The sequence below is a fragment of the Petaurus breviceps genome, unplaced genomic scaffold (genome assembly GCF_028583685.1).
Source record: "Petaurus breviceps papuanus isolate PSGF00001 unplaced genomic scaffold, PetGlider_PUasm1.0 90752, whole genome shotgun sequence".
NCBI classification, from domain to species: domain Eukaryota; kingdom Metazoa; phylum Chordata; class Mammalia; order Diprotodontia; family Petauridae; genus Petaurus; species Petaurus breviceps.
The window spans coordinates 8,696,084-8,722,299 of record NW_027187336.1 but is presented as its reverse complement, the minus strand read 5'-3'; the positions used below and the strand labels follow the sequence as shown (position 1 = coordinate 8,722,299).

At 35.8% G+C, this 26,216-nt stretch overlaps 1 protein-coding gene across 8 annotated transcripts in view; it reads left to right on the top strand.

Moving 5' to 3' along the window:
• The window catches only part of NCKAP5 (NCK associated protein 5), a 1,185,533-nt gene that overhangs the window by 657,363 nt on the left and 501,954 nt on the right, over positions 1 to 26,216 (top strand). For all 8 annotated transcript variants that reach the window (XM_069067791.1, XM_069067792.1, XM_069067796.1 and 5 more), the window contains one exon: positions 7,656 to 7,789. In XM_069067791.1, coding sequence (XP_068923892.1) covers positions 7,656 to 7,789 — 134 coding nt within the window. The remainder of the gene's footprint in view (positions 1 to 7,655; positions 7,790 to 26,216) is intronic.

Below are 26,216 nucleotides of genomic sequence, written 5' to 3'. Positions count from 1 at the left end.
ATTCAAAATAAGAATTGATTATCTCCAAAATCCTTTCCATCTTTAAAAAAAAGTAAGAGCATGGACCCAGCAAGAAGCATTTTTTGTTATTTGTTTGTTATACAAAGGATAAGTTCAGAGAAGCTTACAAACAGGAGCCAATTGACCAGCAACCAGTAAGTCAGCAAGCATTTATTAAAGTATGTATTATGTGCCAGGCATTTTGCTAAGTGCTGGGGAGGTAAAGAAAGGTAAAAATAAGTCCCTGACCACCCTCCTCCCCCTCCAAGATACTCATAATCTAAGAGGGAGACAATGTGCAAATAACTATGTACCAACAAGCTATACACAGAATAAATTGGAGATAATAAAAAGGAAGGGATTGATATTAAGGAGGATCATGAAAGATCCTGTAGATGGTGAAATTTTAGCTGAGACTTGAAAGAGTCCAGGGAAGCCATGGGTGGAGTTAAAGAGGGAGAGCATTCCAGGTTTAAAGAATAGTCAGTGAAAATGCCATTCAGGATATGTGTGTGAGGAACAGCAAAACGAGTGTCATTGGATCACAGAATCTATGGGAGTAACTGAGCTTTAAGAAGACTGAAGATAGGAGGAGGTCAGATTATGATGTGCTTTGAATGCAAAACAAAGGATTTTATATTTGATACTGGCAGTGTTAGGGGGCCTGGAGTTTATTGAATAGGAGTAAGGGCTGACTTGGTCAAAGCTGTGCTTTAAGAAAATCCATCTGACAGCTGTAGCAAGAGTGGACTAGAGTGGGAAAAAATACCCAAGATAGGAAGATCAACTGAAAAGCTAGTGTGGTAGTCCAGACATGAGGTGACAAAGGCTTATACAAGGGTGGTGGCATTGTTAGAGGAGTGAAGGGGACATATAAAAGAGATATCACAAAAGTCTCTTTGGCAACAAATTGGATATGGGGGTAAGGCAGGAGTTTGCAAAAGAATGAGTATGATACCTATGTTGCAAACTTGAATGCCTGGAAGGATAGTGATGCCCTTGAACTTAGTAGGGAAGTTAGGAAGAGGGAATGGTTTGAGAGAAAAGTTACTTCTGGATATATTGAGTTTAAATATGCAGAGGACATCCAGCTTGGGATGTCTAAGAGACTTGGAGATGAATTTTGGAGATTAGGAGAGAGGTCAGCTGGATAAGTAGATTTGAGCATCATTAGCATAGAATTATCATAGAAAATATATCATTAATCATAGAAGTGGTCATCAAATCCATCAGAGCTGATGAGAACACTAAATGAAATAGCATGAAGGAAGATGATAAGGGGATTCAGGACAGGGCCCTGGGGTACAAGCAGAGTTAGCAGTGAGGATATGAATGAACATGTAGCAAAGGCAACTGAGAAGGAGCAATCACAGAATTCGGAGGACATACAAGGGAAAGTAGTGCCATGAAGACCTAGAGACAAGATTATCAATAAGAAGAGAGTGATCATCACTATCAAAGGCTGCAGACAGGTCAAGAAGGAGGAAGATTGAGAAAAACAATTAGATTTGGCAATTTAGAAATTGTTAACAATGTTGGAGAAATTAGTGTTGGTCAAATGATGAGGTCCGAAGTCCCACCATAGAGAATTAAGAATTAGTGAAAAAATTGAAATCTTGGTTGGAGATGACCTTTTGAAAGAGTTTAATGACAAAAGATAGAGTGATATGGAATGGCAAATAACAGGAATGGACAGATCAAGTGAGAGGTTTCTGATGGTGGAGGAGACTTGCAGTGGTTTGTAGGCAATTTGGAAGCAGTCAATAGACAAAGAGTGATTAAGCATAAATGTGTCTTTGGGTGACAATCTAATCAACACTGAATATACACTGCAGTATCTTGAAAGGTTCCTCTCCCACTCAAATAACTATGTTTTTTCTTTTTTTATGAAGTGCCACTCTTCAAGTTTGTGTCGAGTTAGAAAGAGCCCTGCTTGACTTCTTTTATTTTTTAATAGAATGGAGTAGCACAAGATGACCATGCTTGAATGGAGTTTCCCATTAATGTTGAAGCACCACCATTGTTCTAGTAATTCATGTTTGCAACCTCAATGTCATTTACCTATTCTCTCTTATCCTACATATCCAATCAGATGGGCCAAATTATTTTTACCTCTGTATGTCTCCTTTTACTATCACACTCTCTAATCACCACTCATGCAACCACTACCCTAGTTCAGGGCCTCACAACCTTTCACATACACTATTGCAGTAGCCTTCTAATTGAACCCTATTCCTCAAGTTTCTGTCCTCTCTGAGTCATTCTCCACATAGCTGCCACTATGATTTTCCTCAAGTCCAGTCTGACTACATCACTCTCATCCAATAAATACTCATCTCCCTATTGACTCAAGGAGCAAATATTATTTCATCTTTATCTGACCCTAAAAAATTTCTATTAAGCTTTTTAATACATAATTGTTAGAAAACATTATATGTAGATTGACATATATAACCCATATAAAATTGCTTACCATCTTAGGAGGCAGAAAATTTGGAACTCAAAATTTCATAAAAATATTAATGTTAAATTTGGAAAAAAATAAAATACTATTTAAAAGAAAAAACATTATATGTATATAATTTATCAATAAATATACAAATATGGGGAAGTGGTCAACTAATTTTATTGATTATTTACAAAATAAAAAAGGTTGTAGGCAGCTATGCTAAGGTACTGATAGTTTATAATCTACAACAGATAGAATATCTTCATCCATGAAATCACAGGTCTTTTATATGAAATGTAGAAGATCAGCGAAAAATTAAGGCATTGGAGAACTGTCAATCACATTTCCTCTTACTAGAGAGGTGTAAGAATATGGATAAAATATTGTATACATTTTCAGGCATGGTTGTTTAATTGGTTTTGCCTATCTTTTTCTTTTATACAAGAGAGGTTTTGGTCAGGATGAAATCAATTTATCAAGTCTTTTCTAAAACACCTACTAGGTGCAGGGATAAAAGTTGGAAGAATGATAGCAATCCCTATTCTGAATTAGCTTACATTGTTATGGAGGAGACAAGAAATATATATGTATATGTATGTATATATATATATTCACATAATTTATACACATATATAAATGTATTATATACATTTATATATGTGTATACATACACTCATTCATCCCTTTTAACTCTACATCCTTCTGTGGACTTTTTCCAATTTATTCCCTGAATAGTTTGTTTGTGTCTTGTCCCCCCATTAGATTGGGAGCTCCTTTTTAGGGGTGATTGTCTTCTGCTCTAGAATCTAGAGATTGTATCTCTAGTTCTTAGCATAGTGCTTGGTTCATAATAAATAATTAATGTTTATTTACTAATTATTCAGAATAAATGTATAGCTAAGGAATATAAATATATACTAGTAGTTGGGGTTTTTTTATAAGGAAATTTTGGAGAAAGGTACTAGCAGTTCAGTGTTCATGGGGAACATGGTTCCTTAGCAGAATCTTAAAGGAAAAGAGGTATTTAGTGAAGCAGAGATAAGAATGGAATGCATTCCAGAGATGTGGATCAGCCAATACAAAGAGTCAGAGATGGGAACTGGAGTGTTACATGTGAGGAACAAAGAAAAGGCTAGTTTCGTTAGATTTGAAGTATTGGAAATAGAGTAATATCCAGTGAGGCTGAAAAAAATAGGTTAAGGCCAGATTGTATATGTCTTTGCAGAGCTAAATAAAGTAGGTTATATTTTATCCTAGAGACAATGGGAAGCCACAGGAGTTAGTTGATTGTGAAAGTAAAATAGTCAGATCTTAAGGAAGATTACTTTGGCATGAAAATGAATATTGGGAAATTATTGACACTAGGCAAAAGGCATCAATAAATTATGCACGTTTAACAACAGCATAGAATGGGAAATATACAACGGTAAGGGACTTCTGACCAGAAAATAACTCAAATAAGCATTTGTAATCCAAAGTAGAAGTAAATTCTTAGAAAGGATACAATGATAAATTAACGTAAATTAACCCAAAGATTATGATGAGTTCTTCCTGCAAACATTACTTTCCTGTCATCTCATGAAAATAGGCCATTGGAAAATGTCAATACATTTAACATAGTGATATAGGAATCTAAGAGGGGAAAGACAATTGAAGGAGAATGCTAAGTTGTTATCTTGGCAAGTACAGTGGGTATATGGTAGATATGGCATTTAAGTGAATCATTTTAAGGCTATACTGGATGACTTCTGAATATCTTTTCTAACCCAATGCTTATACCTATTGAGAGGTCAAGAAAAGAATATAACCTTTTGAAATGTACAGCCTAGGTCTCTAAGACATGTGGCACTAGGTGGCACGGTGAATAGAGCACCAACCCTGGAGTCAAGAGGACCTGAGTTCAAATCTGTCTTCAGACATTTAACACTTAACTAGCCGTGTGACCTTGGGCAAGTCACTTAACCCCAATTACCCTGCTTTTCCCCCTCCAAAAAAGCGAAAAAAAATAAACCCCTAAATTAATAAATTACATCAATGCTCAAGTATATACATATATATATATATGTATGTGTGTGTATCCTCTCTCATGAATTACATTCTAGATGAGATAGGGAACATAATTTAATATCATAATATGCCTTCTGCAAACACCATGTTTAAAAATAATTTTATTGCTACATGTATTTTATAAAGTTCTTGTATTCATGTGTATTCATGATGTCTCTCCAATTTCCATATAAGATTTTTATGGTAAGGACTCTTTCTCTGCCTTCTTTGGCTCTACAGTACCCAGTAAGTTCTCTGGCATACACTAAATGCCTTAATCATTGCTGATTGGTTGATGCATCTAGTTTCCTAATACAAGAATATTTGTTATGCACCACCTCTTCCAATTCTCCCTATTAGCAAAGAAAAGCATTTAAACAAATTGACAATGTCTGACAGTGTATGCGACATCGCATGTATACAGTTCCTCTGTCTACTAAGAGTTGGCACATGTCTTTTATCATCTGTTCCCCAGGAAAAAAAATTTATTCAGAATTTGTCTGTCCTTTTGGCTAGCACCATTTTGGTAAAGCAATCAGTACTTCACTTGGGGTTTTAAGTCATGGCTTACATTTTGAAGAAAAAAAAAAAACCCTGGAAGATGGAAGGGAATAGTAGGTTATCAGTCAACTGAAATGATGACAGCAAATCCGCTAAAATTTTCAGGGAATCTGCTTTAGGAAATTGCCTTGGCCTTCATAGTCTCAACAAATCCTATAATCCTCAATGTGCCTTGATGTAGTTTATTTATAATACTTGTGTATTTTGAATTATCAATAAATTAATTGAATAGAAAATACCTTCCTATGGGAGTGTGTTAGTAATTTAAAATCTGAATCATGTTGGAAGGGAGTATTTTAGCATTGTACTTATGGAGTAGATCTATATACTATCTTTTACTATCAAAAGAAATATCAATACTACTCCTTGTGCTGGGTTTTCCATCCTTCATAGGCTTTATGTTTGACTGGGTTGGTTACCTGCCTTTTGCTACCTGTCCCACTATAGCAATACAAAAATCACTAAACCTATTTGTTAGCAAATTCCAGTCAATATGTTTCTGTGTGTATTGAAGACTTTATAAACTGAACTAATAGGAATGAACCAGGGCAGCACTTAAAATTGAAATTAATTTATTAGGTATTTGATTTCTTAAAATTTCCATCTTTCTTTTCTAGATATTTTATTAAACCAAAACTGAAAAGTAACAGGGTGTAAATGTGATGCCCTTATTCTATTTATAATGGAGGTAGTGAGTGTGAAAAGATGCTGCTGCATTTGAAGGATGAGGGTGTGGGTGGGAGGTCTGGGTTAGGGAAAGACTATCCCCCAAACTGAGTCATACCCACAAATATATTTTGAATATCCACTATAGAAAAGGCCCTGTGCAGAGAAGCCTAAGTGAGAGAGGGAAGTATGAAACATTAGCTGTCAAAAACTTGCGATCTAAGACATAAACTTAGAAAAAAAGATACTTATAGCAATAAATTAGGTGTCAATGAAGAATATTATAAACAGGAAGTTTAGTAGAGTACAGAGGAGAGAGAAATCCTTTTCAACTATGATATAAGGGAGGACTCATGAAAGAAGTAGGATTTTTGCTTCTTCTTGAAGGATTTGGATTAGAGGGCATGCCAAGCAGGAGGAAAGCAAAGAGTATATATACAGTTCCTCTGTATGTATACTGTGAGCAAAGAGTAGCAGTGGAAATGCCTGAGTGTCATGTTCAAAAGGCAGGGGGTCATCTTAGAAAACAATAAAAATATACAGTGTATTGCAAAAGTCAGTGCTATTTCAAATTTTAATAGATTTCATGTGCTTTCACAGCTCATCTTTTGAGACACTTTGTGGTGATTTAATGTCTACACATACCTTTTTTGATAACAATCTTATGAGATAGTGCAAATAGTATCTATAGTATCTTATTTTTATAGATGAAGAAATGAGGCATAGATAGACTAAGCAAATTAGCTGGGGTCACACAACCAATATCAGAAATAAGACTTCTGACTCTAAGCCCAATTTTCTTTCTATTATCAACATATTCTGGTATTACTTAGCTAGCTCTTAGGATAGCATTTTTCCAGGATATAGAGGGTAGAGAATTTGCTTATTGACCTGACATCCTGGGAATCTGTGGATCTACTTGATGTAAGTTGCCCCATAATAGATAACCCAATGTGTAGACTACTAGTCTTCTGACCTCTATGTTTTCCTTTTTTTCTCTGACATTTCAAATGTCAGCTCAACAGAGTTAGATGTTGCATCTTTGCTGTACATAATGGGAAATAGGACTGCTTCACTTACTAAAACTCAAGATGATAGAAATTCACTGCCCCTCATAAAGGAAAGTGACATCACTAATTCATCATTCAAAACAGAAAAAATAGTATGCTTTTTATATGAATAAATTTATGTTAAAACATTCATGCTTTTCCTAATTCCTCTTGTAACCCCTGGCACCCTTCTGAAGGATGAGACAGAAAGCTAGACTTACTTGTATAATATGTGCTTATGTAATTCATTATTTTCAATGTATTAACCTTAATGAACCTTAGAAAGATTTAATCTAGGACTCATACCTCATTAGCATTGTAGACTAGCCAGATGAATTAACTGGTCCATATGTAATAATGAATAATCTTCCTTTTTAAATGTAGAAATGCTGAGCTAGTATGAGGTCTTAAGCATGTTCAATAATTTTTTTGCCAATATTGTTCCATGCTAATCCATGTATCAATATTACGAAATCATTTGCAAATTTTGCTCTACAGCTTTTAGTATGCTGAGTCAACACTTTTTCATGTTCTCAAACATTTGGTTCAGTATTCCCTCCCCTGATACACATCATAACACATCAGTGAAAGTGCTTATCCTCTGTAATAGTTGTCCATGTGGTTCAATGAATCCTTCATAGGTCAAATTAAGTGGAAGTTCTTTTCATATTTTATGGGGTACTGCCAGAGCAGAAGCTGTCCATCTAGATCCACTTCTAGAAGGATCTAAGAGTCACACAGTTCTAAGTCATTTACAAATGTCACTTTAATCACTGACAAATGTGATGTGTGATTTTCATTCAATGACATATATTGTCTCACCTTGTCATATGTCTCAAAGAAACTCTTCATCATCTAAAACCCTTTGTTTTATGCCATTGCAGCAGGAAAAGCTGATACATGAATTGGAGGAAGAGAGACACTTAAGACTTCAAAGTGAAAAACGTTTACGGGAGGTGACATTGGAGTCTGAGCGAAGCCGAGTTCAAATGCGTGGCCTGCAGCAGCAGTTTTCGAGGTATATTTCATGTACAATCTGGATAGATCATATCACAAGGTGTCTTGTCTATGAGGTGTCTAATTTGAGGGAAAAAGGAAAAAGCATTATGTATTCCCAATGAAATGCGTCATTTGAATTATAAGCTTATTTCTGCATATATTGTTATGGAATCTCTTATTTCATTTGAGATCCTTTCTTACCAGGGCAGATCTTTTTGTGACCCACACCTCTGTTGCTCTGGCTTCTTAGAACAATCCTTCTAGTATCATTCAGTTATATTTGACATATGCCTTAAGTTATTACTCAAATATGGAACCTGGTACCTCTGATTCTGATGGATTTTGCTTCATCTAATGCTTTTTGTTGGAACAATCTCCAAATTCTGTAAGACTTTATGCCACTGTATGTATGAAGATAGCAATTTGGACATGATATCAGAGTCTATCCTGCTAATGCTTTCAGACAAGGTGTGAAAGTATAGGTCCTCTCATTTGGGGAGTTACATTATTCAAAGCACAGAAGGCTAATTTCTGTAGGAGAGGGAAACAAAATCACAGAGTTGCCCTCTTTATAAGAGATAACACTAATTTGAAAGAGTCTTGAATATTTAACTATGTTTTACATTTCATTCTCTTGTCATCAAAAATGTTAGGCTTCCCATCCTTGATAATACATGGCTGGGAGAGGACAAAATGAAAATCATGGACAGAAGGGAATCATAGGATATAGACATGGAAGGGACCTTAGAGATTGTCTAAGCTATTTTGGATTGGATGTGACTGGTAAATTAGAATGGATATTGCTATAAAATGAGACACTTGTAGGTAATTCACCAGTTAGCAAAAGGAGATATTGAGTCATAATAGGGAAAGAATCTTCATCAGGAATATTCATTAAGGTTACTATGTGGTTTCAAGTAATTGAAGCTCTCCTGCTGTTGAGTTGCCCATGGTTTTCTGCTGGCCAAATGAGGGGGGGGGCGAGAGAGGGGGAGAAAGAGAGGGGGGAGGAGTGAGAGAGAAATTTCCTTTGTCTATTTCTAGGCAGGCAACCAGGAAATGATGCCAATACCCTGAGCCTTTAGTCCTCGATCCAATTAAGTCTTGATGATAATTTCAATATTTTTTAGGGGTAAAAAACCAGCCCGAGGAAAAGAAAGTCTTGGGGATGATTTCAATACTTTTTAAGGAAGAAAAACTTACATGGGGGAAAGGTCTAGATTACGATATCCATTGTAGCAACCCTCTCATAAATATCATAGAATTAGAGATGGAAGGGATCTTAGCAGTTTTAAGCACAGGGAAACTAAGGCTCAGAGAGATCAGTGACTTATCCTGTGTCACATACCTAGTAAATGTCAGAGATAGGATTCAAACTGAGGTCTTTCTATCTCCACGTCCAATGCTGCATTCACTAGGTCATAGTGCTTCTAATCTGTTCATTTTACCATTGAGCAAATGCAAGTCCCAGAAAGGTAAATTGCCTTGTGAAAAGTCAAATGCATAGTACATGTTCGAAACAGGATATGGACTCCAGATTTCTCACTCTAAATACTGCACTCTTTATCTTACAGTATACTGTTTGTGTTTTGTACCTTAAAAAGAGAGTCCAAACCTTCCTGTGATTACAGACTTGGATTGGAATCTTTGTTCACCTCTTGTTGTGTTACCTTAGACAGGCTACTTACCCTTCCATGTCTCATTTTTACCACCTGTAAAATTAGGAAAATGACAACCTATTTCATTCCTTTTTGGGGGAAGTATTTCTAATGACAATGTATAAAGAGGTATTTTCAAAGCTTACAAGGCAACTGTAAATCAACAGAGCCATGTTATTCTTCTCAGGTGACAAAAGGAAGATAAAGCTATATTATTTGGCATTATTCCAGAATTCCTGAAGCCCCTTACAATAATTCAAGAAGAAGCTAAGATCAGGGTTAGACTATCTGGTCTTGGTTTCACTTGGGTCAAAAATCTGCACCCTTAGTTGACTTGGTTTAGGGACTGGTTGGAATACACAGGGCTAGAAGCTTTAGTTTATGCCATGGTGCTCAGTGTGGTCATTTAACATTCTGTCAAAGCACCTGGTATACCCAAGGTAATGAGAGGTGTTATAGAAATGCAGAGATCAATACTTTTAACAAATGTGTGTCTAAGCCCTCCCAGTCCATTACTTATACAAGGCCATGTTCTATTTTTCACTGAGTTTGATGGGAATGATCATGTTATGTCAGCAACTTAAAATAATGTGGATATTTTTAGGTGACTTCAAACCAAGCATTACTTCAGAATAGTTGTCACTTTGAGAATATAGGCAAGGCGAGGGCAGATCTTACCATGCCAGCACTTGTCTAATTGAGATGTCTCTATAGTTCCTTTATTGATTTAAAGGGCCTGAGACACACAGCACAGTAAATTATTTTTATATGCTACAGGGTCATCTGCTGTAAATCATGTTCCAATTCCACACAGATTTAAGGTACACAAAAGAAAAGACCTGTGCCTTCACTAGTAGGGGAAATAATCACACACTCAGAAAAGAAAAGAGACTTGTTAGTTGAACATACTGATCTTAAAAATACTTTTTTAGTATAGTAATTTTTCTTATGTAGAGTTGCATTAAAGTGAAAAGTTCAAGGCCAATTACATTCAGAAAACTGGAATAATTCAGTAAAAGAATTAATATATATATATATATATATACATATATAACAGATCAGATAATTATACAATAATTTGAGTATACCCAGTGAACCATTTCTGATACCCTTTCCCATTTTAATCTTAGATTTTTAGACCATTTCTAACAATGCTTATTTAAACAGTCCTTCTATGATAATTAAAGCCTTCATGAAAGTCTCATGATCACAGAACATTAAGTTAGTACATCTCTGTCAGAAATAGACAACTTTGAAATCATCATTGAAGATAACATTCAGACAAAGAACTTCATAGTTCTTTTTTTGTGCACATCTGGAAATTATCATAACTGTGTTTTCTAGGGGTTGACAATTTCTGTTCAACAGAGAACTGAACAGGTAGTGAAAAAAAACTGTGGGTAATGAAATATAGTGACTACAATGTCAAACAACTTAAGTCTTCTTTTACTGAGATTCCCTATAAATTTTGTTGTTGTTGTTGTTGTTTAGTCAATTAATTATGTCTGATTTTTCTGATCCCATTTGGGAGTTTTCTTGATACTGGAATGGTTTGTCATTTCCTTCTCCAGGTCATTTTACAGATTAGAAAACTGAGAAAAACAGGGTTAAATGGCTTGTCCAGTGTCACATTTGAACTCTGATCCTCCTGATTCTAGGATTGACACTCTATCCATTAGGCCACCTTGTTTCCTTATTAATAAAATAGGACTCTACATTTCCAGATGGCATGTATTTGATCAAAAACGACTTTACACTCCTCATACATTCTTCCAAGTTGGGCAGCAGATATTCTGTCAATACATGGGACAAGATAAGCTGAGCTACGTCATTCTTTGTACATCTAGGAAAGAGAAGATCTTGAATAGCATAGATATGCAGATGATATACAAATTTGATTTGCATTCTAATCTCCATTGCATTGAAAGTTTTACTAGAAAAATACATTTACATTTTTGTCATACCACAGCTAGACTCTTCTGATGAAATTATAATCCATACTGAAGTGACCATAGAAGAGAGATTCCTAAACCACAAGAATGCCAAATGCAATCTTACCATTTGGTGAATGTGTTCAGATTATTGTACTGCTAAAAGTAATTATCTGAAATAAGAAAGCTGAGGACCAAATCAGGTACTTCCCACATGGGATGGGAAGATAGTATAATGAAAAGTGAACTATGGAAGTCACATGAGTCCTTTCCTCAAGGGAATGAGAATCCAGACTGGGGAGAGAACACAAAGAGCTCAAATGATACTGAACACAGGCTGTGGGTTTACATGGATCAAGTTCAGTCTTAAAGGCTGCTTCTGTTTTGATTCATGTTGCCATCTGTTATTTTTCCTAGTAACCTCAAGATTTGGCATCCCTGGCCCCACACATGTTTTATATACTCTATAAAGATATTTATTATAATATAAGAAATAATAATTTAACATTAACTCAATACCACCTAAATCTGTGGATGTGTTAGGACCAAGGAGAATCATAAATAAGCTAGACAAGTATGTATGTATGCATGCATTAATGATACACCCTGTTATTTCATGGGTAAAAAGTTCCTTGATGAGGAAACCCCATCTACCAGAGCAGATCTGCAAGTGCTCTACAAGTTAGAGTCCTAAGAGTCTCCTAGGTTAAAGTGAAAGATTAAGTGAGTTGCCCAGAATACATCAGAGGTGGAACTCAAACCTAGGTCATCCTGACTCAGAGACTGAGTCTTCATTATGGCCCCCTGCTGCTTCTGCTCATCATTGTCATCTTCATCATTGATGATGATAACAATAACTCCTCCTTTCCTTCTCTCCCCCACAATGCCTTGCTTTATTCAAGACAGCTCAAGTGCCAAGTTCTACATGAAGCTTTCTGTCATTAAAGTTGCCACTACCTTCTCTCCTAAAACTTCCTTATATTTGTTTTGTTTACGTCAAAATAAACATCGAAGTCATGGCCTTAATTGTTAGAAAGCTGTACCACAAGCCCTGGTTTCAAATCACACCTCTAACACACTGGCTGTGTGACCCCAGGTAACTCACTTCAGCCTTCAATGCTATAGGCATGACTAAGAATACCAGTTGCAGAGAAGGTGTAGGCCTACACTGGTAGAGAGTTCTTGGTAAAATCGAAGTTCTGCTTCTTATCCGTTTCCTCTTCTACGTATACTACCATATGTGGATGTGTTATCTCCATAATAAAGTATAAACTCCCTGAGGTCAGGGATAGTTTCATTTTTAATTTTGTATCTTTAGTCCCTAGCATGATGTCAGACAAATGCTGCTTGATATACACATAATTGATGAACTGATATATGTATTGTCATCACTGTACCCTGTAGTATACCAGATAAAAATCAGAGCCAATCAAAACATTTTATTCTGTAAAAAAAAAATCACACCAGTAATCAACCTATCAAATGCAATAGAGTTATTACTTGCTTTCTAGAAATATCAAATGTGGTTTTATTTATATACACAAGCATTTGGTGCAAAGCTAAGTATAGCAACTTAGTGAAGTTTAATTGACCTCAGATGTTAAAAATTAGTTGAATGGATCAGACTTTTCCTCCTCACACATGCAGCCCTTCTCCAAAGCTGCTCTGACCTTCTACTCTTGCAATGTTATTCACTGCCTTGCAGCTATTTCTTTGCTTACAGGGATTTCTCATATCACAGTTGATTGCTATGGCTAAGTGCAGTCTGCTGTATTCTCAGCCTCAAGGAGACTTAAAAGGAGATAATTTTTTACTGCTGAACTCAATGGTTGCTGCTTCCATTACTGACTCAGTAAGATTTTATGGAAACCTAGGGTATATTTTCTGCTGTTGTTTTGAAGCTGTGGGCACTTGATATCAGAATCTTTTTCTGTGCGTTTGGGGGATATGAGGTAGGGTGCCTATATGTGTATTGTGTAAACTAAAGAAGATAATCTCCTCTTTCTTGTTATAGACACATACATTTTTCTTCCTCGGGTTCTATATGCCATATTAAAATGACATGTTTTCTATGTCTCTGGGAGGATAAAACATGACAATATAGGTAACATGGTCACAATTGACCTTTGGACAGTCAGTGGTTGTGTTGTGCTTCTATTTTCATTCATATCTCAAAATGTTCACCAACCTCTACGGAGAGCCTCTTTTCCTGAGTGCCTTGCTCCTCTCAATGCATCTGGAGGGCAATTTCATATTGATTTGGAATTGAAGTTTTTACAGTGTCAGCAATATTTCTGGCTGAGGTGCCTTATAAACTGAGACCTCTCATCTCTACATCTGTGTAAATCTCCCAGAACTTTAAAATGACAGAGTGGAGTTGGTTTTATGATAAATTGTTTTTAAAATGTAACAGATGGAAGAGGGTTTTTTAATGGCAACTTTTTTATGCCTAGTTAATGTAACTGAGCCTGTGTTTCACTGTCTTGAGTATTTTTCTTAGCTCTCCTGTGCTTAGGCCCTAGTTTATATGTAGCATTGGGGCAGGGCTGGGGCAGAGAGGCCAATTAGATTGTGAACTGGAGAAAGTGGATAGATATTTGATGTTCCTAGGTCAGTCACTGAGTTGCTAATACCAAGTTCTTCGGCATCTTCACTTCCCAGTTTATTCATTTACAACAGCAGATAACCATCTGTATTTCTTGTTGAATTGCAAAAAAAAAAAAGAAGAAGAAAATTATCTGGTTCCTACTAATATGAGATGAAATATACATCATATTTTTAAAGTTTGCAAAGCACTTTATATTATATATTATCTCATTTGAAGGAATAATTAATTGATTAAGGTGATACTTAAGCATATGCCTTGTGTTAATTAGCACAAGAAGGGTACTTACAATAACCATAGATAGCATTCCTATGCTTTAAACCTTGCAAAGTGAGTTCCAAATATTATCTTATTTAATCCTCAAAACAACCCTGAGAAATAGGTATTAATATTATCCCCATATTAGAGACAAAGAATCCAAGGCAAATATGCATCAAATGACTTGGCCAGGGTCATACTGCCTGGAAGTTTCTGAGGCTGTATTTGGATTCAGATATTCCTGACTCTAGATCCAGAACTCTATCCACTGTACCATGTAGTTTCCTTTTATAATCAAAGTTGGTCCAAGATATTCTTGAACAGGACACGAGTCCTAGGTTATAGCTCTAGGCACTACACTAGAAGCTGTGGCACCTTAGGTAAGTTCCTTAATCTCTCTAGGCCTCAGTATCCTAATATGTAAAATGTATGCATTAGATGCATATCTAATTTTCCTTTTTGTTCCAAGTGCTATTGTTCTACCATTGAAGAAAAAGTACTTGGGAGCCTTCCCATAATGCTATGTTTTCCAGACTTCAAAGACCATGTTCTTGCTGTTTTTTTAATGTGTTTCATTTTGGTCACTGAGGCCCTGGAAACACTGAAATTGAAAGATTGTTAGACACAAACCAGATTCTGGTTGTGGAACACCAAAATAAAATTCAGGGAAGCCTGACTATCAAAAGGGATTTTAAAAATTCCAGATGTGCATATAATAATACATGTTCCTTTATTGCCAGCTTTGCCCCAAATTTGGCTCACCCTGAACTCATGGGGGAAGAAATACAGAACACACAGAATGTTATGACTTAAAGCTTTGCTTTTACTTAAAAATCACCTATGTAAGTAAATATGCATGTCAGAAGCAATGACTTAAAAAAAAACAACTTTGCTTCCACAGCACATTACCAATATTAAATCTATTTCAATTCAACAAACATTTCTACTATACCCAAGATGCTATGTTAGGTGCTATGCATATGTGAAAAACAGGTAAAAAAACAGTTCTTGTCCTCAAGGAACTTATGTTCCAATAGGGGAGGGGAGGTCCATAGAACATACTTATACATAGGGAAATCAGGAGAAGCCTTCCAATAGAAGGTATCTCATGAACTGTTTTAAAGGGTGGAGATGAGAAGGCAATGGTATACCAGGGATATAGCCTGTCCAGATACATAATTATCAATTTTGAGGAATAATAAGTAGGCCAGCAATTAAAACAATTAATAATTATTATTTTTTTCTTGCAGGTTTTTGTTTCTTTAAATGGTATTGGTGGAGGTTATTTTTGAGTTGTTTGTTAATCTGGTTTATATGGTAAGAGTACCTCAGCTTGAAATGGTTGCAAAAGTGCTCATTGTGACTTTGATCAATATATTACCCTCTTATAACTAGTTTATTAATTAAAAACCATACTGTTAGTAATTAATTATTCATCTTTTAGGAATTAGTCTCAACCTATGTGTTAGTAGTAACTGTAGATTTTAAATATAAAAGCACTTTTTTTGTTGTTCCAGATGCCATGCATTTTAAGTTTGAATTCTCCCTGACATTGATTTGGAGCCAGTATGCAATCAGAAATAATCTATTTCAACTCCTTTTTTTTCTTTCTTTTTTATTATTAATTTTTTAAATTAATTTGTTTGTTTACTTTTTGTTTACAAGATTCAATTCCACAATTCCTTGTGTTTCACATTCTGTCAACCTCCCTCCCCTCCCCTGCCCCCATCATGGCAGCATACAGTCAAGTATAGGATTTGTAAATACTTTCACATTAGACATTAGTCAGGTTATAAAGACGGATTGTATCAGATGGAATGAAAAATTATAAAGAGGAAATAAAACCAAACAAGAAAAGGGAAAAGATCAGGTAGTTTGCTTCAATCTGGATACAAACTCAGTTCTTTTTAGTTCTTTCTCTGGATGTAGACATCTCTCTCCATCATGAGTCTTTTGGGATTGATTTATATCACTGCATGGCTGAGAAGAGTCCACTCTACCAAAGTTGGTCATCACACATATGTTGTGTAGGTAATTGTGTACAAATTTCTCCTGGTTCTATTCTTCTCACTCAGCATCAGTTTTCATAAGCCTCTCCAGGTAAATATGAAGTCCATCTGCTCCTTGTTTCTTATACCACAATAGCATTCCATAACATGCATGTACCACAACTTGTTCAGCCATTCCCCAATTGATGGGCATCCCCTTGATTTCAGTTCTTTGCCACCACAAAAAAAAGAGCTGCTATAAATATTTTTGTACATATGGGTCTATCTCCAACTTCTATGATCTCTTTGGGATATAACCCTAGAAGTGGTATTGCTCGGTCAAAGGGTATGAAATCACTTACAGCCCTTTGGCATAATTCCAGATTGGTATCCAGAAAGGTTGGATCAGTTCACAACTCCACCAGCAATGCATTAGTGTTCCAATTTGCCAACATCCTCTCCAGCATTTGTCCTTTTCCTGTTTTGTCATCTTAGCCAATCTGACTGGTGAGATGTGGTACCTCAGAGTTGTTTTTATTTGCATTTCTCTAATCAATAGTGAATTAGAGCATTTCTTCATGTGCTTACAGATATCTTTAATTTCTTTCTCTGAAAACTGACAGTTCTAACCTTTAACCATTTATCAATTGGGGAATGACTTGTATTCTTATAGACTTGACTCAATTCTCTGTATATTTTAGAAATGAGTCCTTTTTCAGGGACATAGGTTGTAAAAATTCTTTCCCAATTTCCCACCTCCCTCTTAATCTTGGTTACATTGGCTTTGTTTGTACAGAAGCTTTTCAACTTAATGTAATCAAAATTATTCATTTTGCATTTTATAATGCTCTCTAATTCTTGTTTAGTCATAAAGCCTTTCCCTCTCCACGAATCTGACAGGTAAACTATTCCTTTTTTTCCGAGGTTGCTTACAGTATTAACCTTTATACCTAGATCATGCACGCATTTAGACTTGATTTTGGTGTATGGTGTTAGATAATGGTCTATTCCCAGTTTCTGCCATACTCTATTCCAGTTTTTCCAGAAGTTTTTGTCAAATAGTGAGTTCTTATCCCCAAAACTGGAGTCTTTGTGTTTATCAAACAATAGGTTACTATATTCATTGACTGCTGAATCTCGTGTGCCTAAACTATTCCATTGATCCACTATTCTATTCCTCAGCAAGTACCAAATAGTTTTGATGACTGCTGCTTTATAATACAGATTGAAATCTGGTATAGATAGTCCACCTTCCCTAGCATTTCTTTTCATTAATTCCCTTGATATTCTGGACCATTTATTCTTCCAAATAAATTTTGTTACTATTTTTTCTAGCTCTATAAAGTAGTTTTTTGGTAAATTAATTGGTGTGGCACTAAATATATAATTTAATTTAGGTAAAATTGTCATTTTTATTATATTAGCTCAACCCAGACATGAGCAATTAATATTTTTCCAATTAGTTAGATATGACTTTATTTGTGTAAAAAGTGTTTTATATTTGTGATCATATAGGTCCTGGGTTTGTTTTGGCAGGTAGATTCCCAAGTATTTTATAATGTCTACAATAACTTTAAATGAGATTCCTCTTTGTATCACTTGCTCTTGAATTTCATCAGAAATATATAGGAATGCCGAGTATTTATGTTTTTTTTAATATCCTGCAACTTTGCCAAATTTATTTATTGTCTCAAGTAGTTTTTTACTTGATTCTCTAGGATTCTTTAAGTATGTCATCATATCGTCTGCAAAGAATGATAGCTTAGTCTCTTCTTTGCCTAATTTGTTTCCTTTGATTTCTTTTTTTCTCTAATTGCTACTGCTAACATTTCTAGTACCAGATTGAATAAGAGGGGTCATAGTTGACACCCTTGTTTCACCCCTGATCTTATGGGAAATGCTTCTAGCTTATCCCCATTACATATAATATTTGATGATGGTTTTAAATAGATGCTCCCTATTATTTTAAGGAAGGCTCAATTTATTCCTATACTTTCTAGTGTTTTTAATAGGAATGGATGTTGTATTTTGCCAAAAGCCTTTTCTGCATCTATTGAGATGATCATGTGGTTTCTGCTAGTTTTATTGTTGATATGACCAATTATACTGATGGTTTTCCTGATATTAAAACATCCTTGCATTCCTGGAATAAATCCTACCTGATAAAGGGTATTATTCTTGAGATAAGTTGCTGCAGTCTTTTTGCTAATGTTTTATTTAAAATTTTTGCATCTATATTCATGAGGGAGATTGGTCTATAATTTTCTTTCTCTGTTTTATCTTTTCTTAATTTAGGTATCAGTACCATATTTGTGTCATAAAAAGAATTTGGTAGGACTCCTTCTTCACTAATTTTCCCAAATAGTTTGTAGAGTACTGGAATCAATTTTTCTTTAAATGTTTGATAGAATTCACTAGTGAATCCATCTGGCCCTGGAGATTTTTTCCTAGAGAGCTGACTGATGCCTTGTTCAATTTCTTTTCTGAGATGTGGTTATTTAAATAATTTATTTCCTCTTCAGTTAATCTAGGCAACTTGTATTTTTAAAAATATTCATCCATTTCTCTGAGATTGTCAAATTTATGCACATACAATTGGGAAAAATAATTGCTAATTATTGTTTGGTTTCCTCTTCATTGTAGGTAGATTCACCCTTTTAATTTTTGATACTCATAATTTGTTTTTCTTCTTTCTTTTTTTTATCATATTGACTAAGGGTCTATAAATTTTATTGTTTTTTTCATAGAACCAGCTCTTAGTTTTATTTATTAATTCAATAGTTTTTTAATTTCAATTTTATTAATCTCTCCTTTGGTTTTCAATATTTCTAATTTGGTATTTAATTGGGGATTTTGAATTTGTTCTTTTTCTAGGTTTTTCATTTGCATGCCCAATTCATTGACCTCCCTTTTCTCTAATTTAATCATGTGTGCACTTAAGGATATAAAACTTCCCCTAAGAACTGCCTTTAATGCATACCACAAATTTTGGTATGTTGTCTCATTATCATTCTCTTGAATGAAATTACTAATTGTTTCTATAATTTCTTGTTTGACCCACTCATTCTTTAGGATTAAATTGTTTAATTTCCAATTAGTTTTATTCTGTCTTTCTGTGGCCCTTTATTGCATATAATTTTTATTTCATCATGATCTGAGAAGGATGCATTTAATGTTTATGCCTTACTTGGTGCATAAATGTTAAGTAATGATATTGCTTCGTTCTCCATGGTGCCTTTTATCAGGAGATAGTTTTCTTCCTTATCTCTTTTAATTAGATCAATTTTTGTTTTTGCTTAACTGAGATAAGGATTGCTACCCCTGCTTTTTTTACTTTACCTGAGACATGATGTATTTTACTCCAGCCTTTTACCTTTACCCTATGTATATTCCTCTGTTTCATATGTGTTTCTTGTAAACAGCATATTGTAGGATTATGATTTTTAATCCATTCTGCTATCCACCTCCATTTTATGGGAGAGTTTATTCCATTCACATTTACAGTTATGATTATTATCTGTTTCTTTCCCTCCATCCTATCCCCTCCACTGTTAATGCTTATATTTCTTCTCCCCTTCTACCTTCCCCTCCTTAATAGTTTTCCTATTGACCACTGCCTCCCTCAGTATTCCCTTATCAGCCCCCCTCCCTTTTCCTCCCCTTCTCCCTTTTCCCCTTCCTACTAATCACCCCCCCCCCATAGTCCTTTTCCCCTCCTACTACCTGTAGGATATTTTTATACTTAATGAAGTATGTTATTTCTTCTTTGCACCAAGAGTGACAGGAACAAATCTCATGTGAAGCTCCTCTCCCTACCTTCTTTCCCTCTAATATGATACATTTTGCATCTCTTCTCCATAGAATCCTGTGCTTAACTGGTTGTTATTCCCTCCTTGTACCAGAACGAATGAGAGAAAAGCTCATACAATACTCATCTCCCTCCCTTCTTTTCCTCTGTTGTATTGTTTTTATGCCTCTTTGTGTGGCATAATTTACCCTTTTCCACTTCATTCATTCCTCTTCTTCCATTGCAGTCCTTCTGTAGCCATTAATAAGATTTTTTTAATCATCATTTTGTGTATTTTATATGCATACCCTTTACTTGTCTATAAACAGTTTCCTCTTATTAAATAACAGGGTGGGTTTGTGTGTGTGTGTGTGTGTGTGTGTGTGCGCGTGCATGTTTTCCTTGTTTACCTTTCTATGTCACTCTCATAATTGGAGGTTGAATTTTCCATTGAGCTCTGACTTTTTCATCAGGAAGTTCTGGAAATCTGTTATGTCATTGAATGACCATCTCTTTGCCTGGAAGAATATGCTCAGTCTCACTGGGTAGGTAATCCTTGTTTGTACCCAAGCTCTTTTGCCTTATGGAAAATTGAATTCCACTGCCTCCAATCTTTCAGTTTAGAGGCTGCCAAATCCTGTGTGATCCTCACTGTGGTTCCTCAATATTTGAATTGTTTCTTTCTGGCCACTTGAAGAAGTATCTCAGGGAAATTTTCCTTAATGAGCTCTTAGAGAATGTTGTCCAGGCTCATTTTTTCATCATGATTTTCTGGTAGGCCTATGATTCTCAGATTATCTCTCCTGGATCTGTTTTCCAGGTCAGTTATTTTTCCATTGAGATATTTTACCTCTTTTTCTAATTTTTCATTCTTGTTGTTTTGTTTGACTAATTCTTGGTTCCTCATAGAGTTGTTTCAATTTGGCTGATTCTAGTTTTTAGCAAATCATTTTCCTTGTTTAGTTTTTGGAGCTCCTTTTCCATATCATATACTTTTCTTACTAAGAAGCTATTTTCTTCATTATAATGTTTTTATAATTCTGCAATTTTGATTTTAAAAGAATTATTCATTTTGTCTTCTATCTCTCTCATTTGGTTTTCAAAGTTCCTTTTGAGCTCCTCTAGGAGAGCTTTCTGTGCTTGGAACCCATTCCCTGTTGATGTTTCAGCTGTGGGTGTGGAGTCCACATTGTCTCCCTCTGAGTTTGGTTCCTCCCTCTGAGGATAGTAGGACTCCAGAGTCTTTGTAGTCTTCTTTCTACCCATTTTGAGGTAGGGCCCTAACCACACCCTTCCTCTAGGGTTCCCAAGCCTTTACTGTTAAGGGTTTTGCCCTGGGGCAATAGTTACTATGTTTTCGGGGGGGGGGGGGGGGGGGGAGGTTGGAGGAGGCTGGGTTCACTCTGCCATCCAGGCCTTTGGATGTCCTGATAAGGGCTTTTTTTTTTAATTTCTGGGCTATGGAGTGATAGTCCCAGGAGTATTTGCTGTCAGGGGCCCTGCATTTGGTTCTTACCTTGCTCTTTCCATCCCCAGCCCTTTGGTGATAGGCCTGGTAGTTGCCCTTTGGTTGGTGGGATGACTTGCCCCCCAAGTTGATCAGGCCTCCTCTAGCCTTCCTCTGTGCACCACTGCCTTCTTGGCCTGCCTCTGCATGCTGCTGCCTCCCAGCCTGCCTCTCAACTCCCTTTTTTTTCTAAAGTTAGTTTCTTTTAATTTAATTTCTATTTTAATTCTGAACTTTACAAATATCAACAAATGTTAATATATCCACAAATATTTCTAAATGCAGAGAACAGAAAGAAAATCACAGATGAAACTGAATTTCTAATGCATGTAGCTTATTTTAATAGCAAATATTGTATTTAATGACATTGCAGAAACCTTTTCCTTTTTAGAGATGAGAAACTAGAAATACAGAGCAATTAAATGGCTTGTACCACTCAACTCACAGAGGGAGTACATAGCAAGGCCCAGATTCAAACAAAGGTGCTTGGACTCTGGATACGGCATTTCATTCCACCCCATCCTTAGTTCTCTACTATGGATCACTTTCAGATCCCACGATTAATACAACAAAGACACTTAGACACATACATCTGCACATACATATATGTTATTGAGGACTGTAGGATATATGTATATGAACATCCAAACATAATTATGCAAATACGCAAAAGATCTGTATGTTGTCAGTGTGGGGGAATCCAAGGTTGAGAACTCTGAGGGAGTTACCTGAGGTACATAGAGGTTAGGTGACTTAGGAGGGATCTTTTATCTAGTAAGATTTTCTTGATTATAAATCTAGCACTCGGTCCACTATGATAGGTGAGTGCTTTTATTATTATTTGTGGTTAATCTAATGAATTCTGTGATCTGGTAATAAGATCACATCAGTTTGGACAAACCTGGTGTTTCCTCCTTTTGCCAATGCAGATCACCAACTTGTGTATAATTTTTAATTCTGCAGAGTTGTGTGGAGATACTGAAAAGGTAAGTTATACTCTCAGAGAGGTAGTATATGTCAGATAAGACTTGAACCCATGTGATTTTAACTAAAAGACTAATCACCTGTGCACAACCCTATTCTGCCTCTTATATGCTGAGTCATGTGCCTTTCCAAATTGTACCATCATTTTCCATGAAAAGTGAGTTCGTTATTTTTGGTTTTTGCACTCAAGAAACCCCATAAAAGTAATTCTGATGAAATTTTCATATCCAAGTATGCACATGCTCTTTCAGTGAAACTTATATGGTTAACCAATTAGCAAAATATCCCTATGAGAATAATAAGTAAAATTAGCTATTCATAATTCTTTTCAGTGAGACAACTAAAATATTGAGAATTGAAGTGATTTTTATCCAGTTTCTGTAGTTAACAGACATTGGGGGTGTGGGCTAGCATGCAACTCACTGACCATATAGTAGTCTGTGCTTCATACCTTTTGCTGAGGATCATAAATTGTATTTTTTGGTGAAATGTTTATCACGAGCTATAAGACTGCTGAACGGTCAAAGTCAGTTGTGCTGGAATAGACTCATAAATAGCCCATACCCCCACACACTTGATGGCTCTGCAAAACTGTACAGTGCTTAGCAACTTGTGAGTACCCAATAAATATTCATTAATGATAATGATAGTGATTTAGAACTGTGTCTAGGTTTCCAATAACAATCCAACCAGAGGACATCATTCATAGTAATTGCACTCTTTGGTTGACTAAATTGGTTGACGAATATACAGGAAGTTCATTTTATTTTTCTTATTAAAAATAAAACACATTTTCCTTTTTGTTGTGTTTTTCCCAATCTGAAGAATCTGAATATGCAGAGCATGAAAATGATGCATTCCATATATACAAAAAATCATTGTTAATGATGCGTTTATAAAGATTATCATAGAAAGGCTTATAATGAGCTAAGGGGCTTGGAAAATATATGACTTCACATCTCCTATGTTACCTAGCAAATGTTTTGTATATAGTAGGCACTCAATAAATATCTTGTGAATTAAAAACAATTCTCTATTTTTGCCGAGGCAAGTGTCTTAAACAGCAATACAAAGAAATTTGTTTATATGCTTTTATCATCTTATGGGTGTCTTTTAAAATACCTTTCAGAAAAGCTAGGTTTTCACTGAAGGGAGATGTTTGAGAAAGAGAGAGGCCTAGATGTCTTCCTCTTTGAATTTGTGATAGTTTTCACCCATAAAAAATGAGCTACCTAGTCAGAGTACTCTGGAAGATTCCCTCCTTGAGAACAGGAAATAGAGCTATGTACATTTGAAAGAGTACTTCTCATTGGTAAAAGTTCACTTTCAGGGTATTTTATGACTTTTAGATAGTGTTTCTATCAGTCTGTCTATGAATGTGCAGTGGATAAATCTAAGAGCATTATATACTAATAATACTTGTTTGATCGATGAGAAGTCCCTGATCAGTCTCCTAATTTCTACAATCAACTTTATGATATACGGTGTGATACTGTGGTGATATCTGAAGGGCACCTTCTCATGAAGGATAGCAATCTAATGGTGCCCTGCTTAAAGAACACAGGCAACTTATTCTAATTGTTTCTAAGATTTGGTCTCAGGGAATTATACCCTTGTCAGAGAAGCCACTTCACCCCTTCAAGGGGATCTGTGATACCAACATATTTCTGTTCCTGCCTCTCAAATTCCCTCCTTCCTTCCACTTTTTTTCTCCCCTCTTTTTCTTTCTCTCTCCTTCTTTCTTTTTCTTGTTCTATCTCCCATTCTATCTGTCTCTCACTCTCCTTGCCTCCCCCATTTCTTTCTTGTAACCTTATGATAGCTTAAGTGGCATAAAGCAAAATCCTGTGACTTGGAAATGGGGGAATTAATGATAATATACAACAGAAGGACAGAGAACTACATGTGCTTCCCTGGAAAGTCTGAAAGGGGACTTCCTTGGCTTAAACTTTTATACTATCTTTTGTCTTATTGTTTCCTTTTCTAAACACAAACCAGGAATTAGAGGCTTTCTCAGTCTAAATATGGTCATAACAGACGCTGAAAAAGTCACAAAGAAGCACAAGACTGACGTAGCCATGTGGATGGCCACCTAGCCTGTGAGAGTAATTCATCAATTGTGTACATGAGCCCCAAATCCTGTGTGGAAGGTTGGGAGGTTTTTTAATTCCCTAAACATATGAGCCCACAAACTAATATTTTAGTCAGTTTGGGGAAATTTTCTTGGTGGTGCCTTCATCCCAAGTTGGAAAGTTCAGGGAGGGGATCTGCAAAGATAAAATGACTTTTTTATTGAGTGAGCTATATAAAAGAGAAGTGAGGGCGAGGAGGAGGCTAGGTGGCACAGTGAATAGAGCACCAGTCCTGGAGTCAGGAGGACCTGAGTTGAAATCTGGTCTCAGACACTTAACACAAAAACTAACCATGTGACCTTGGACAAGTCATTTAACCCCAATTGTTCTACCTTTCCCCCTCCAAAAAACAAAGAAAATAAAATAATATAAAAGAATAATGTGTATAATTCCTGTACAGTATCCTGATAAGATAGTAAAATCAATCATTTCCTCAGAAAGAGGAAGTCTAAAAAGGGTGATAATAAAACATAGCTCATAGTTGTAGTTGTTTTTGAAGAACAAATGACAAATTTTAAAAGATCTTTGCAAACTTAAAGCATTATGCAACTGGTAGATGATGATGGTGATGATGATGATGATGATGATGATGATGATGGTGATGACAGCTTATTCAGAAGCACCTAGAATATGTTCATCTTCCAGGAGGAATATAAATAATTTTTTAAAATGTTATTAGTTTTCGGAAATGGGAAGAATATGTCGGTGATCTGTATAAAAGACCTGGGGAAAATGTGGGGAAAAGTTGCCAGTTGCCATGCTGGCAAAGCCTAAATCAAGTTTTATTCTGGCAGGAGTGTGTTTGTGTGTGTGTGTGTGTGTGTGTGCACGCGCATACACACGTGCATGAGTCTGCTTGTGTCTATGAAACTAGTATATATTTGTGGGATTTTAGTACATTTTCTGGGATTTTGAGGATCCTGTGTATCTTCCCCATTTTTTTTTGGATTAAAAAAATTACCCCATACCTGATTCGCACTTGCCAACTTGAGGAGCTAGAAACTGACCTACCCCATATGGGGAAAACCTTTATGTGTTTTGGAGATTTTCTAGAATAACTTATGGCCAAAGATCCCAAGAAAGAAAATTACCCTTCAGTGATCATTTCCCAGGATTTAATCCAGGCCAATGTGATAACATAATCTTGGGGCCAGGGAAAGGAATAGGGTCTAGAGAGATGATGGGTTACATTCATATCTTTTGATTTTATTTTCTTTCCAGTATAAAGTGGAGATTTTTGAATGATACAATTAGTCAGTCTCCACAGACAACCAAATGAAGGTATCCTGAACTAAGTGAAGTTTCTTATCCAGTTTGACCAGATGTTGATCAGATCTACCGGAAAACACACAAGACTTGACTTCCCTTTGTATTGGTGCAGACAGAGCCTTAGAGGTTAACATTTTTAATAATCTCTCCACCTAGACACTTTTACTCTTCCTTATAAAAGTCAATTTCTCACTAGCCTTTTAGGGACCTAAGTTTGACAGGGGGAAAAACACAAAATGACAATATTGATTTCACTGCAATCCATCTTCAAAAGGCAAGTTCATATACAGCTTACCTTGCTTCAGTCTGACTTCCATCATTCTCTGG